The 16406-nt window shown below is 48.0% G+C and overlaps 1 protein-coding gene across 4 annotated transcripts in view; it reads left to right on the top strand.

Annotated features, from left to right (window-relative positions):
- The window catches only part of RAPGEF5 (Rap guanine nucleotide exchange factor 5), a 240308-nt gene that overhangs the window by 188165 nt on the left and 35737 nt on the right, over nt 1–16406 (top strand). For all 4 annotated transcript variants that reach the window (XR_013485165.1, XM_020993209.2, XM_020993210.2 and 1 more), the window contains 5 exons: nt 1954–2098; nt 3090–3187; nt 5866–5896; nt 7251–7329; nt 12873–13022. Coding sequence is in view for 3 of the 4 variants with exons in the window: in XM_020993209.2 (XP_020848868.1) it covers nt 1954–2098; nt 3090–3187; nt 5866–5896; nt 7251–7329; nt 12873–13022 (503 nt within the window). In the remaining variant the exon portion in view is untranslated. The remainder of the gene's footprint in view (nt 1–1953; nt 2099–3089; nt 3188–5865; nt 5897–7250; nt 7330–12872; nt 13023–16406) is intronic.

Below are 16406 nucleotides of genomic sequence, written 5' to 3'. Positions count from 1 at the left end.
CCTGACTCCAAGACCAAGGATCTTTCCCCTCCGCCACACTGCCTCTAATTAACATCATCTATTAGATTAAGATGTTCCTTTCCAAGGAAAACCAAAGGGTAAAAATGGCAATTTGAAGCACGTAATTAGAGGTAGCCTGTGTCTTCTTCCTGTTCACCCCCTAGCCATCGCACTGGAACCAAAAGGACCTTTTATCAGCTTTGTGATTTCTCCAGTTGCACGCCAGAATGGACCTGTTTAAATGGCTGAGTTTAGCGTCAGGGGGGAGCAGGAGCGGGCAGGAGGTAAGAGGGAAGGGGGCATGTCTGTGATGAAGCCACATTTTATTAAAAGGTGCAGACAAAGCACAAACTAAGAGTCAAGCTGACTTTATGATTCGAATTCTCTCGTAAAAACAGGGCGATTCCAGCAGAGAGCACCAAACCCTGCCTGCTCTCATGAGCTGGGCAAGGTTACAGGTATGCCCAGGCAACATTCTGCCCTGCTGATTGTCGCTGGGTGGGGAAGACAAGGGCACTTGGAAACATGCTCATTTTTACACACCCACTGTGTACAGAGCCCAGGGCTAGAACACAAGGGGAGATAAAAGCGTTGGCTAAGGCCTGTGCCCTGATGGAACTAATGGTCCGCTTCACCTCTCTAGAAAAGCTGGCCATTTTCAGGGTCGCTGCTATCACTCCCAGGTATGAGCCCGAGGGGCAGAGGATTATGGGACCAGAAATCTGGAGCTGGAAGGGACTTCCAAGGCCACCCAGCCCAGCCAGAAAACCAAGGCCCAGGGAGGCTACGGGACTTTACAATCTATCTGAAGCTAGACAGGCCCTTAGAAGTCAGTTGTTATATGTGAGAAAACTGAGGCCCAGCTGGGTTGTGTGATTGGCCGAAAGTCACCCAGATCGCAGATGTCGGAGGCAAGATTTGAACTCAGGCCTTCTGACTCCCCAGCTAGGGCTCTCTCCCTGTACTAGGCAAAGCAGTATAGGTTACGAGCTGTGAGGAACCTTGGAGGCAAACTATTCCAACCCATTCATCTTGCTAAGGAGGTGACCAACACTCAGAAAGCCTGACTTCTTTGAGGTGACCTGAGTTCTATGTAAGGGTGGGATTTGAACCCAAATCCTTAGGATCCAGGCCCAATGGTTTTTGTTTTGTTTTGTTTTTAAAAAAAAAAAAACCCTGATCCCTATTTAACATTCAGGGTTCTGGTCTCCTCTTAGAGCAGGAAGTCTAAACCTGGGGACCATGTTTTACATTATTTTGATAACTATATTTCAATGTAATTGGCTTCTTATATATTTTATGCATTTAAAAACTTTTTTGGGGGATGGGGCAGGCAGTAGGGTTAAGTGGCTTGTCCAGGGTCACACAGCTAGTAAGTGTTATGTATCTGAGGCCGGATTTGAACTCAGGTCCTCCTGACTCCAGGGCTGGTGCTCTATCCACTGCACCAACTAGCTGCCCCTAAAAGCATTTTTCTTAGGAGGAGTCCAGAGGCTTCACTGTAGTGCCAAAGGGGTCCCAAAAAGATTGAGTCCCCGCCTTCGTGCCACCCTAGACTCCAGTAGACCTGCTTGCTTCCACCCTGTTGAATTGGGGCTAGGCCAGGTCCAGGCCTCGGGGGCTGCAACTAGAAGAGACCTTAGAAATCCCCTCATCTCAGGCCCTTTGAGGCTGCAGGTGAAGACGCTCAGGCCCATACCCGAAGTGAAGGCCTTGGCCTTGGCCGAGGCCAGGCCTCTTGGGCATCACCTGCTGCTCCATGCCCCACCTTTCCCTGGCTTACCCAGCTCCTTTTCCAGGGACGTTTGTTTCCCTGTCGTCCACGGGTGCTTCCTGTTCTTTCTGTACCTTTCTTTTCCACAAGCGAGCCTCACTACTCAGAGTCAAGGGCCTTCCTCTTTGGGACTTAACACAATGTGACGCTGCCCACATGTTTTCTTTAACCTTTTCCACCTATTCTGCCAAGAAATATCAAGGCAAGGAAGAAACCTCGGACGTGCCTCGTCGAAAGCGGAAGGTCTTGCATCTCGTGTCCCAGTGGATCGGGCTGTACAAAGACTGGCTGTCTGAAGACGAGCCCTCCAAGATGTTCCTAAAGGTAGCACTGGGGGCTGCTGGGGCCTCCGATGGTCAGTGACCGCCTTCAAGGGTGGGAGGGCCTTTGGAATTCTTGATTTAAAGAAAAAAGTCCATGCCAGAGCCTTTTATTGAATGTGAATTTGGGAATCAAAGAGAGCAGGCTTTTTTGTTTAGATGTTTGAGGCCAAAATTTTCTGAGTCAGGTGGTAGTCTCTGACTAAAGTCTACTGTTTTGGACTTATTTTTTCAACAAATGATGTTGCAAGGTTTATGCCAGCTTCTTGAGAGAAGGGATTGTTTGTTTTTTGTATTTGTGGACTAAAATCCCAGTTTGGGGAGGGGCAATAAAGCTCTCTATAGTACAAGGTTTCTAAAAGTATGGGAAATTCTTCTCATATAAACCGTAGGCCAGGTGAGTGATTAGTCAGGACTGAGCTGTCTACCCCCAAGTCTTCAATGCCATTCATTTAACAAGCGTTCATTAGGCCTCTCCTGCATGCCAGGCACCCTGTGCTGGAGATACAAACACTCTTAACAGAGCCAGCCTCGTACTTAAAGAGTTTACATTTTCCCTCTTTGTGTCCACAAATCATTCTCCTCATCGGCAAAGTTAACCTTTATACAGCATCTACTCTGTGCCAAGAGCTCTTTATAAATTATTATCCTTATTTTACAGATGAGGACATTGAGGCAAACAGGTTAAGAGCCTCGCCCAGGGTCACATGGCACATCGGATAGAACACCAGGTCTGAAATCAGGAAGACCTGGATTGAAATCCTAGCTCAGACACTAGTTGTGTGACCCTGGACAAGTCACTTAAACTCTGTATCAGTTTCCTCATCTGTAAAATGGGATAATAAGAAGTTGTGAGGACCAAATGAGATAATCATGGTGAAGTACTTAGCCCAATGCCTGGCACTACATAAATTTTTAAAAAGACTTTTAATCAAATAATTTCAACTGCCTTTGTGTGTGTGTGTGTGTGTGTGTGTGTGTGTGTGTGTGTCCAGACCATATACAGGAATGTCCTGGATGACATCTATGAATATCCAGTGCTTGAGAAGGAGCTGAAAGAGCTACAGAAGATCCTTGGGATGCATCGACGGCAGTAAGTGGCCTCTTTCCATTTTTCCCTCTTCTGGTATGTCCGTTTTTAAATTAGTCTCAACAGACCAAGTTGGGAAATTGGGGGTTTTAAAAGTTGACAGAGGACTGAAAAGCAGTCACTCTGATCCCTGAATTCCACATGAGCCCCTGGCTTTCTGTGGTCCTGTAGCCATAATGACCTTTGTTGTCTCTTGGAATAAAGAAAAATCGAATCTGTCCGGTTTCCTGTCAAAACAGAAGTAGCCGCTGATGTAGATAAAATTGATGCTTTCCTAAACAAACCAGAAAACACAAAACCAGAAGCAGTTTGCAAACGAGGTTTGCTTGTTTGAGTTGGCCAGACCTCTGATTTCATCCCAGGGGGAGAGACTCCCTCCCCTGGAGCAGGTCTGTAATTTATTGTCTTAGACAGGTGCACGGTAAGCTTAGAGGTGACGAGTCACAAAACTTCTACGCGGAAGAGATGCTTCTTCAGCCCCAGCTGTTCCGATTCCAAGGCTGACCCTTGGCTACTTTCCTAGTTTTTTTCTTTCTTAAAATGAGACTAAAGCGCTTTTGGGGGGTAAATTTAACCTAAAATTAAATTTTAGTTTTGATGTGATTCAGAGATATCACCGTGGAATGAGGGAAAGGAGTTACTTGAGGATATATGTGGATTTTTTTTTAAAAGATGTTTTATAAATAGGTCACAGATTCTTCAAGACCCAAGCTTTTGGGGTCTTTAGAGACTTTATATTCAATTTAGAAAGATTTGGAAATTTAGATTTAGAATTTTCAATTTAGAAAGATTCATTTGGCAAAAATCCCCCTCGTGCTTAGGTGTTCATGATTAAATAATTTGAAGGGAAGTCACCTTAAACACCCCCTCCATCCCCACCTGGTCAGCTAGGTAAGTAAACCACCAAATCATCATTAGATTTTCTGATACCATTATAATCCACATGGGGACGGGGAGGTAAGGGAGGGGAAATACTGCTTTAAAATGCTAAGAGTGGGAATTCCCCTGCTGGAGCTGTGAAGAACACATCAAACCCAGATGCCCCTTTAAAAAAAAAACTCACGGTAGACTCCTTGCCAGAAGGGTCTGCCTCATCTTTGTCCCAGCACCTAGCCCGCCCCCCTGTCCAGCATCATAATGCCTGTTGATTGATTGAACTGTGTCTTGCTTGACCAGCAATTTTGATCCCAGTTTAAAGCATCATTTGATTTCAATGACATTCATCATGGTCCAGCTGAAAGGGCTGCAGTGATTTCATCTGGTCAGTTTCCCGGGTCAGTGGCCCTCCCTGTTCCATTCCAGAGGCATCCTTAGTCATTTGGAGCATGTCGGGGTACACAGGGGGCTGAAGAGTGAGCCTTGCTTCTGACAGCTTTCAGCTCCTCATCACACACGCTGTGTTGTTTCTAGGGTATCAAACTATTATGTAAACATGAGGAAGTGGAAGGATTATGGGGCAAAATTGTGTTCTGTGTGAGCTTAATCCCAAATAATCCTTGCTTCGAATGCAGTCTGTTTTCTGGGCTTTGGGGCAGGGGGCCTGGGGCAGGGGTGGGAAGGGACAGTGGGAGAGTTATTACCAGAATTGCCAAGTTTTCATCCCTGGTGACTCCATTCTGCATCTTATCACAATAGGGGGAAAGAGTACTTTAAAAATGTAAGGAAATGACCAAACAACCTGAGGAAATAGGGCTGAAATCTTAAAGGTAGAATAGCCACTATGAGGCCTACAATCATGTTTAAAAATAAAAACAATCATCAAATGCCATTCTAATATCAGACATTAGTCAGCCTCAGTCACTGAGTTACCTATGGCACAGTAGAAGCAGGACCTCCGTTGCTGGCTCTGCCCTAATTCATGTCATCATTCCCCACCTCAGTTTCCTCATCTGCAGAATGGGTTGGAATAGTGAACTTCTAGGGTCCCTTCTGACTTCACAGCTGGGAGTTACAAAGTCAGTGGATGGGTTGGCTCACCCATGCCCCCAGTGCTGCCGTCACAAAGCCATCAGCAGGAGAAATTCAGGCACCTGTATCCCACAACATGTCTCTGCCATTCTTCTCACTTGAGTAGAGTTCAGTGCATGTGCCTGGCTCCATGTGTCCAGCAGGGACATTTTTCTTGCGTCTGCCTTGAAAACCCTTTCTGCACACACAAAGCAATGCAGACAATTGATTTCACCAGCTGGATGGTGCCAATAAGTAACGAGCACTTTGATGGAGTGCAGTCCAGCACAGATTGGGGGGTCTGGCTCGGATTATCCACATCACTGCCTTCTGCTGAAAGGGGAGGGTCTAAAGGTGCTGGCAGGGCCTCCCGGGGTCCTAGATCCAGACCTGGAAGGGACCATAGAGGTCCCCAAGCCCGACCCCCTCATGTTGACAGATGAGGAAACTGAGGAGAAAGTCGTGTGACCCACCCAAAGTCACACTGATGGGTTGTGACAGAGTAGGTTTTGAACCTAAGTCCTGCGCTGACTCTGACTTCCCTGTTCCACACTGAGCCTCTTTTCTTCCTGTTCTCAGTAGGAGGACAGAGCTGACTGCCGAGTATGCCAGGGATGGGGCTGGTATCTCTCAGTGCCAACACCCTGATGTGGCGGGGGACGGGATTGGGAGGGGGAGGGCAACCTCTGCCTCTGTTTCTGAACCAAGTCTGACCTTGTGCCTCCTCTTTTCAGCACTGTGGATGAATACTCACCGCACAGAAAGGTAAGGGGCAACTTTCTACATCAGAATTAGGAGGATGCCCCTTAGGAAGCCTCCCCTGCTGGCCCTCTCCTGGCACGTCTTCAAGATTAAAAGGAAGCCTGCCTAGGGCATGACAGGACCCCACTGGGGCTGCCACAGGACTGTGGCTCCCTGCTTTCCTTTGCCCCCGTGCCAGGGCAAATCAGATTGAATTCCCATGAGCTTGGCTCAGAGGGACTCTGGCCTGCTTGGACTCTGTCTGAGTCAATGTGGGAGTGGAGTCTGACATGCCACCGGGCCCCTGGCCTCTCTAGAGATGAGTCGATGCCACCTCTGGGCAAACCCACTCAGGAGAGCAACTTAACTCAAGGTTAGAAAGGAATTGTTGGATCAAGAAAGATGTTGGTGGGGTTCAATTTGGTTGATTTTGAGGAAGGTCAGCCAATACAGGAGAAATGCCTGCCAGCTGGGATAAATCCCTGTCTAGATGGGGGAGGGCATAAAAGATGCCTCCTTAACAGCTTGGTCCTAAATTTGCCCAAACTGAATCTGGAGGATGGGGTGGGGGGAGCTGGAGTGATGGAGTAGAAGGGGCCCTGCCTCTGGAGCAAGAGGGCCTGGGTTCAAATCACACCTCCAATGCTTGGGCAAGTCACTTCTCCTGATTCAGTTTCCTCATCTCTAAAATGAGAAGTGTGATTAGATAATAACAATAACAACAACGATAATAATAACTAGCGTTTACATTTAAGGTCTGCAAAGCAATATATATACGTTAGCGCTTTTTTCCTTACAACGACCCTATAATGTAGATGCTATAATTATCATCCCCAAGTGACAGATGAGGAAACTGAGGCTGAGATGGGTCAATTGACTTGCCCAAGGTAAATATCTGAGACAGAATTTGTGCTCAGGGCTTCTTGACTCCAAGTCCCATGCACTGTCTACTGCACAACGGAGCTGCCCAGAAGGAATTTTTCTCCAGCCCCAGAGCCAGGGTCCTGTGATGATGAAATAGCCCCAGTTGCCTTCTTGGAAATATGGGGATTGGAAATCAGGATGTCATGGTGGGCGGTTGAGCCTTTGGGCGGGGGCCGAGGGAGAGGGCCCCTCGGGATACGTCAGGGGATCTTTCTAGAGAAGGCTGGTCTCTGCCAGTCCCAGAGACCGCCCAGAGATGAAGCCGGGGCCCCAGTGCTTGGCCAGCCCCGACGGGCTGCTCGGCTCAGACTCTCCACCTCTGTGCTCACTGAGATTAGATGGGTGCGTTTCCTATTGCAAAGGAAAGCCTCGGCCCCTGCTCTTTTTGGAAGGAGCTGTGCTTTTCCCAAGGATCTGGCATACTCCTTCATTGTCCTTTCCTCTTCTTCTACAGAATAAAGCCCTTTTCCACCAATTTAGTCTTAAGGAGAATTGGCTCCAGCACCGAGGAACTGTGGGTGAAACAGAGGAAAGTGAGTAAGGGTGGGGGAGGGGGTTGGGGGGAGGGGGGGCACAGGAGGAGGGGGGGGAATGGAGGGGGGGCAGAGGGGGTGGGGCGAGGGGACAGAAGGTGACCGGTACCAGCGCCTCCATATGCTGACGGTGAAGGCTTTGATTTCAACTCTGACCTCAATCAGGTCCTTCATTTAGACATTTATCTCCTCCCTGGGTAGAGAGAAGCAAGGACTTCGGGGAAAGTTAGAGTTTGTTTTTCTCTCTTGAGAAAGTTTCAATTCTCTGAGGTCCAGCAAGACCTTCCCACGTTCTAAAGCCTCCTCTGGCGATAGGAAGTATAGCAACTGTGTTTTCAAAGCCCTCTGGAGTTCACAAAGTGCTTATGCTTTGTGAGGCAAGCACACATACACGCACACACACACACGTATGTGTGTGTGTGTGTGTGTATGTGTATATATATATATATACACACATACATATATGCATAGTATATGTATATGTATGTGTGTGCATACATACATACATACATACATACATACATACATGTGTTTCCCCATTTGACAGCTCAGGAAACTGAGGTTCAGAGAGATTAAGTGAGATTCCCAGGGTAGGATAAGGGGGAAATGTCAGCCAGAACTTGAACTGCAGCTGGTGCTACAAGCCAGCAAGCAATAATTAAGCACTTACTGTGTGCCAGACATGGTGCTAAGCGCTGTGAGGCAAAGAAGAAGAGAAACGTCCCCATCACATAAGGAGCTCACAACCTAGGCACCCCTTCTTTTTTTTATTTTTTGGTGAGGCAGTTGGGGTTAAGTGACTTGCCCAGGGTCACGCAACTGTTAAGTGTCAAGTGTCTGAGGCCAGATTTGAACTCAGGTCCTCCTGACTCAAGGGCCGGTGCTCTATCCACTGTACCATTTAGCTGCCCCGCTAGGCACCGCTTCTGCCCAACTAAGAAAAACGACTGGGAAGCATCATGAAACCTCTAACGTTCACACAGCATTAATGGCATGCCGGGCATTGCGCTAAGTTTTTTAGAACTATTATCTCCTTTGATCTTTACAACAACCCTGGGAGGTGTACTGTTATTATCCCCATTTTATGGATGAGGAAACTGAGGCAAACAAGGTTAAGTGACTTGCCCAGAGTCATACAGCTAGTAAGTGTGCGGGGCTGGATTTGAACCCTGGACTTCCTGACCCCAGGCCCAGCACTCTGTCCGCTAGACTTTAGATAGTCTAGCCCTAACGTCAGAGTCTGTCAGTCCAGGAGCAAGCCCCTGTTAGGTGCCAGGCTCTATGGCAGACCTGGGGATTACAAAGACAGAAGGGAAATCATTCCTGCCCTCAAGGAGCTTACATTCCAACAGGAAAGACATGCACATGTATGAATACAGACACAAGACGCTAAAAACAAATACCAGATAATTCAGGAATCTTTGGTCCTGGAAGCTGAGAGGGCTTCAGGGAGGAGGTGGTACCTGAGCTGAGTACCGGAGGAAACAGAGTCCTCGAAGACCCAGAGCCCTGGAGGGCGTCAGGCAAGAAAATCCCAGAATGAGGATAATTCCAGGGAAGGGCCAAGAGGCGAGTTTTCTGGGTATGGCACATCAGGGCCAGGGCCAAGGGCCCATCAGTGCCCAAGCATTATTTGTAAATGATCAAAGTGTCCCCTTCCTCCCAAATGAAATTGTGGACTCATCAGTAGGGGGCAGAGGCAGGAGAGAAACTACGCCTTTTGGGGTCTTGATGATGAGGATAATATTTTTAAAATTTCATTGCTTTATTTTTTATAATTAAAATCTGAAAGCATCTACTTTCCTGCTATTGAGATAAAGGCCAAAGCCGAGGAGACCTCAATCCAGCCTCCCCTGGGGCCACAGATGGTCCGGGCTGGGGGATCCTGGGCAGACCCTAAGCTGCAGAGAAGCTGCCGCTCTCCATTGGCGGGGCTCTTTTTCTGGAGCGCCCTATGGCTGTGCATCTCAGGCCAAACACTAATATTGACGATGACAGTCATAATAAGAATGCAATGATCATCATAAACCTCACAGCGACTCCTCCCAGCCTTCCTTCGGGCCGGATCATGTCCTGCTGCCCAAGGCTTGCCCATCACCCGCTGACCACATCCCCCTGCCCACTCGGATACTTGCAAGGCCGCAGCCCTGGCCCTGATGTCTTACACTCGAATTAGATCATTTTTGAGACTGAATGTTTAGAGTGGTCTGATGTTTCCTGGCCCCTCAGCTTGTACTCACTAGCCTAGTTAATGAGGTGTAAACATATCTTGTATGCATTGATTTGTGGGTTTGCTGGAAAACTCCATTTTTTGGGGGGAGGGGGGATTACTGCCTTTTTCCATCAGTGTGTCAGCCCCAGCAAATCCCCTGACAAGCAGGGAAAATAGACACTTGTCAAATGGTGTTAGGTTAGTGATGCGGCTGACCAGGCCAGGGATCTAGAGATGTCACCGTTCTTTCTGGCCTAGGGACCGAGTGCCAGCATCTGATCCCCTGCCCAGGGGGCCAGGGCTTTTCTCTCTGACATTCTGAGGATTAGATTTGGACATTCTTCAGATTAGACTTTCTCTTTTTTGTTTCTTGATTCTTTGAAGTGGGTGGGACCACATTCTGCCTAGGGAAGGCCAGCAGCCATCCCAGGTCCCTTTGGAGGGACCTCCAGTGGCCACACATGAACAGTATCCCCTCCCTCCTCTCTCCCCTCTCCCTCCTGTCTCTTTACTTCCTCCTGCCTCTCCCCTCCCCTGTCTCTCCCCTCCCTCTCCATCTCTGTCTGCCTTCTCCTCATCCCACCTCCTCTCCCTCTCACCCTGTCTACACTTATCTAAGCCTCTTCACCTTGGTGTCTTTCGTAACACCTCTGGTACAGCACTTGGCACAATGCCACAGACCAAAGCAGAGGCCAAGGGGTCTCTCGCCTTCCCTGGCTTGGCTTCCAATGACTCCCAGTGCAGACTACATTTCAGTTAGCTCTTTGGGTTGTCCTGTGCCACACTGAGGGCTACGTTTGAGCCTGTGGTCCCCTCAGAAGGCCTGGTTCTTTCACTGGCTAGGTGAGTAGCTGCCTGGCCCCTCCTCCCTCATTTCCTCCTGGGGGAGCAGAAGGTAGAAGATTTTCCTAGTGACTTTCCTCTGGCTGCAGCTGGCCTCACATTCTGACCTCCAGGAGCTTTTTGGCCTGGCCCCTAGCCCCAGGGTGTCAGATTTGCTTACTTTTCCCAATTATTGATGGGAACATTAAGCAGTCCAGGCCCCAGCACAGGCAGATGGAACCTTGCCTTAGATTATCTAGGGTCCGGCCAGTTTTCAGACAAATCACTGGACTCACATCTGTTTGGGGGATGCGGCTGGTTTTTAAGGCTCAGGTGGATATCTAGGAAGGATGCCATGTGGGAATCTTACTTGTTACTCTACTGGCTAAGCCATGAAGGGAATTTACAGAGACCCATTCACCTTGCTTGCCAAGGGTCCAGAGAAGGGATTATGTGGTTTGAGAAAGAGGCTTGGGCTGGGCCGGGCCGGTGGCCTGCTTCATTCATCGCCATCTCAGTCAGAGAGTGGGTCCAGTGGAGGGGGCTGGTGGCCACAAATACCAAGGGCTTCATTAACTCTTGGGGTGGGATTGCCAGGCTTCTGAGTGCCTCCTGACTATGTAACCATCACTTTCCAGTGAAAGGAATGGGAAAATAATTTCTGGAGTAGGCCTTTAAACCGGACTGCCTAGAAGTTAAAGTTCATCAGCCCCCTGGACACAAAGTGCTTTATTTCCCTGTATCATGTGTATGGCAGGCAGAGAGCTATCCACCAGGGCTTAAGTGTGGTAGCTGACCCTGAGGAAGACCCCTAACATCTCAGTGCCCCCGGCTGGGAAGGGGAGTTTCAGAACTACTTTGGTGGAGTGATTCTCCGCACCTGCGAATTCCCTGTGACAATGAAATCCTAGTTCTGATCACTGTCCCCTTCTCTGGCTTTCATATCACTGTCCCACAGCCAATCTTTCTGGGCCTCAGTTTCCTCAGCTGTAAAACAAGACAGTTGGATAGGTAACCTCTAAAGTCCTTTCCCACATTCAGCCTCTAATCTTCTAATGCATTATCTTCCTCATCGTTCTGCCTAGCTAGTAGAGATTTCATCCGCAGAGAAATTCAGAATGAATAAACAAACAAGCACCTTCTCTCCAACTTGGAATCTCGGAACTGCCCGGGGTCCAGAGAGCTGCAGTGACCTTTGGCCGGGGTCACACAGCTACCATGCAAGCCTGAACCCCTACCCCACACTGCCTCTCTTATGATCCATTATACCACAGCAGTAATTACATTCCCTTTGGGGCAAATGATGAGAACGGACTTTTTTAGCTAGCCCTTTGAAGGCTACAAAGCCTTTTATGAACATCTCATGTTGGCCTGATGAGGCAGATGCTGCAGGCATCATGGTGCCCATTTTACTGATGAGAAAACTGAGGGGAGTTAAGTGATTTGCCTGTGGTCACATGGCTAGATAGCAGTGCCCAGAGCCAGCCTCTCACTCTCCTATGAAAAGCCATTATTTTCTGTGTGTGCCACACACAGTGCATAGACACTTCATTCTATATGTAGATGTTGGCCACAAGTCACACATGACCTGGTGCGTAGATCTGAATGCATCTCCGCACTCCCCAGATAAACAAAGATCTGTCAGTCTCTGTATGTGACTTCCTGCAATGCCCCCCCCCATGTCAATCTCCCCTCTCCCTAAATCCCTGTGGCTTCCAGGATCAAATCTACAATCCTATGTGGTTTGGCATTCAACCCTTCATCCTCCAGCCCCCTCCTACCTTTCATCTTCTTACTCCTCACTGCCTGGCACATACTCTTGGATCCAGGGACATGGCCTCCCCAACCCTCCATCTCCCCACTCCAAGTATTTGCCCTGGCTTTGCCCCATGCCTGGCATGCTCTCCCTTCTCATCTCCCCCTCCTGGCTTCCTTCAATTCCCTGCTAAAGTCCCACCCTCTATAGGAGCCTCTCCCACTCCCCTTATTGCTTGTGCCTTCCCTCTGGTGGCCATTTCCAAGGTAGCTGCCTATAGCTTGTTTCGAATATTGTCTCTTCTGGGGCAGCTGGGTGGCACAGTGGATAGAGCACTGGCCCTGGATTCAGGAGGATCTGAGTTCAAATCCAGCCTCAGATACATAACACTTACTAGCTGTGTGACCCTGGGACTCAATTAACCCTATTGCCTAGCCAAAAAAAAAAAAAAGACTATTGTCTCCCCTGTTAGACTGGAAGCTCCTGGAGGGCAGGGATTGTTTCCCCAGCACTTAGCCCGGTGCTCCTGCACATGGTAGGCACTTGATACGTGCTTGTTGACTGACTATACACACTTTGAATATATATGTATGTATATACACACATACATGTGCATGCATTTATATGATGTCCATTTTATGCTATATTTATATAGTAGGCGGGGACATGGTCCCGCTCAGGGCTGTGGTTTTTGGAAACTCTTGCCCGGTGCATGCTTTTCTCGTGCTCACTCACACCTTCTCCCGTTTACAGTCTTCTGCCACGTATACATAACGGAGCACTCCTACATCAGCATCAAGGCCGGGGTTTCCAGCACGGTGCAGGAGATCCTCAAGATTGTGGCCGGGAAGCTCCAACACGCTCAGGATGACCTGGCCCTGGTGGCTGTCACCTTCTCAGGGGGTAAATCGTTTCCTATGCTTGAATCCTTAGTCTCTTGTGCTCTCTGCTGCAGTAAGAAGGTGGGTGACATTCTGGCGAGAAGGTGTTGGACCGGTCCCCTTCGGGTCCCCAGCTGGACAACGATGGGAACAATGAAAGGCTATTGCCACCCCTTGTTGCCATGACAACAGCCAATTCTTGGGTCCTGCTCGATGCTGAATTTTCTCCCCAAGAATGGAATACCGAGGGAAGGAGCTCCAGGGTTTTGAAGTAGAGTACAAAGCTCTTCATATTTTAGACCTTAGATAAGTTCCTATATTTTCATATTTAAATTAACCCAGGAAACCGCTGAAGGGTGACATTGCTTGAGGGAGGGAGGGAGAAAGAGAAATGGGGAGAGGAGGGGGGGAGGGAGAGAGAGAGGGAGGCGCGCCACCCAATGGTTAGGAACTTTTTTTTATGAAATGAAAGAAAAAATATGGCAAACACAGGTAGTAAGAATCTCTGAACCATGTTGCCTCCGATGGACAATGTGGATTTAGACTGGGCGCTGGTCCTTTCTTGTGTGGATATTTATGTAGCCCCACGCAACGGCTTATTGTCTCTCCTGAATAAAATCTGCCAGATTACAAGCTGAGGCTATTGATCTTGGTGACCCTCCTGGGCCCCTCCGTTTCCCCCCATGCCTGCCACAGCCCAGGGTCTCTGGCCTGCTGTTTTGCTTGCAACCCTTTTTAATAGCTCATTGCTCCTGGAGAGCACAAAGGATGTGCTTTAACTCTGGGAGATGCAAGAACTGACAGTGGCCGTGAGGTTATTGAAGAAGGATGAGGTGGAAAAACCCAGTCCATAGATGGGATTGCTGTTTGTCCATTGTCATCGTCCCTCTCGGGGGAGAAGGCCTCCCCGTGGGTGGGAGCTTTAAAGAATTCCCAGACAGCTTTGTGAGTTTCTATTGTTTCACTGCTTAGAGGCAAATGAGTGGAGGATACAAACCAGTCAAATTGCATATGCAGATTGATGCATCTAATCTTGCCCCAGCCGAGGTCAGTTGAAATTCCTGCTTTGGAAGCCTCAACTGGCTTCCTCTCCCCACCTCCCGCAAGGCTCAGGTTTTACACCCAGCCCCTTAAAAATGGTAGCTGGGATTTAAGTGGCTGTATTGTTTCCATTTTTATAATAGATTTCAGGCACATTTGTCATAAAGGGAAGTGTATCTCTCCAACCAGACACGTGTTAATTTCATTTTAAGTGCCTAGCAAAATTAGATGACAAATTTAAATGTGAAGTCATTCTTTACCCATCAAGGGAACAGGTCTTGTTAGAAAAGGTGATGATCATGGCAGCCCCATTTGCTTGGATTCACGCTTCCTAGAAAGTCTCCTGAGAGGCCAATCACTGAGGTGCTCCGAGCTTTGGGAGGCAGGTTCTCCATCAGCAGAGAGGCCTCTGTGAATCTAGCAATTAATAAGTAGATCTTTTATTGCCCAGTATCTATATGATGCTGTGAAATGCCACTTTCATCCTCCATTAAATTAGACTCATCAGCGGTTTATAGATTTCTAATATGCATAGACATATTATGGACCATCCCTAGAAGCATCCCACACATTGTGAGAGGTATAGTAATTTAAAATCTATTAGTGGTGCTGCCTTTTAAAAAATCTATTTTGCATGTAGCTCATCCTCCTATAAGTAATGTGTTTTAATACACAAATCCAGTATTTAATGTGACCTTGATTTTAAGTGCATCATCTTAATTCCCTTTAGGGCAGTGGGGACATCTTCAGAATGGAGAACTGTTATTTTCTCATCCCTGCCATCCTCTCTGTCCCTTTCACTCCGTGCCTTTTATTTTTTGTCTTCTTACCCTTTCTTCCTTCCCCCCATTTTTATCCCCTTCACCTCCTCTCCTTTTCCCCTTCTTCTCCCCACCTCTCCTCTTTTTCCTGTCTCTCATTTGCCTTCTCTTTCTTTTCTCTTCTCTCTCTTCATTCCTTCCTCAATGCTTTTTTCCTCCCTTTTTCTTGTCTCTCTTTCCTCATCCCCTTTTCTTTCACTCTCTGCACCCATTCTCCTTCCCTCCCCTCTCTTTCTACCTTTCTCCCTTCATCCTCCCTTCTTCTCCCTCTCCACTTTTCTGTGCCTCCTTCCTCTCTCCTCCTCATCCTCGCTCTCTTGTAAGAGTGACTGGTACAGAGGCAGACAAAGGAGTCTGTCACTTTTACTCTCCCGGCCCTTTGTGTGGGCTGAGTTTTGCCCTGGGGCATGACTCTCTCTCTAGCCGCTCCCTTGGCCTGCTCCCCTCTGGGAAAGGGGTTCCTTTGGAACTAGTTGGTGGGTGATGGTGGATGCCTCTCTCAATGCCAGATACTTAGCTTCCCGCATTCAGAGAAACCCTTTGGATGTATTCTTTCTGCCCTGGGAAGTTGTTAAAATAAACCCATAATTTTCTCCTTGGACTCTGAGCCCCCAGCCAGAAATCAGATTCTGAAAGATGTATCAGTGTTCAGTTTCTCTCTCCTCCCAGATCTTTTCCATCCTCTCCCTCAAAGCCACTTTCTAGCAACAGTTTAGTAATTCCGTTGATTAATAGCTGAGCCACATTTGCTGACTTAAGAAACAAAGTGAAAATTTAAACACACAAAAGTAAACACCTCCTAAGCCCCAAGGGAAGCATCTGGTTTAAAAAGAGAGAGACAGCCACAGAGAGACAGAGAGGGGAAGAGGAGGAGCAGGGGAAAGGTCAACAGGCTTAGTCTCCAGCCTGAATGGATTTTAGCAGAGCAGGTCCTAGCCTATGAATGTGTCATAGCAGCAGATATTTATATAGCGCCTACTATGTGCCAGGCACTGTGCTAAGCATTCCGCAATTATCATTTCATTTGATCTTCACAACAACCCTGGGAGGTAGGTGCTATTATTATTCCTATTTTACAGATTAGGAAACTGAGGCAAACAGCGGTTAAGTGACTTTCCCAGGGTCGGGCAAGTAGTAGTATCTGAGGCAGAATTTGAACTTAGGTCTTCTTAAAATAAAATTTTCTAGTGTAAATATAGGTGCTGAGCATACAAAGCCCTACTCTCCCTGTAGGAACAATAGAACAATTTTCAGAGATTCCCCTGGCTTTCCCCTCCCTCTGACTCCTTTCCCTGGCTTTTACTCACCTTTCTGTGACCTCGAATCTCTCTCAAGAATCTCTCACCTGGAATCTTTGTGCGTTATCGTAGCATTCTCCAAGGATCAGGTTCAGTTACCTTAGTTATGTATAACACAATCACTAACTATGGCATGGTGAGGGGAGGGGGCCTCTGTACCCCTCAGTGAGGAGAAGAGCTGTCACAAGCCCATTGGTAGGAGAGATAGGGAGCAGACCCCCAGAAATGAGTGTACAAATCAGTGAT

Source organism: Phascolarctos cinereus, unplaced genomic scaffold (assembly GCF_003287225.1).
Source record: "Phascolarctos cinereus isolate Bilbo 61053 unplaced genomic scaffold, phaCin_HiC Scaffold_1;HRSCAF=81, whole genome shotgun sequence".
NCBI classification, from domain to species: domain Eukaryota; kingdom Metazoa; phylum Chordata; class Mammalia; order Diprotodontia; family Phascolarctidae; genus Phascolarctos; species Phascolarctos cinereus.
Note: the sequence above shows the minus strand (reverse complement) of the source record. Positions and strands in the feature narration are given on the sequence as shown.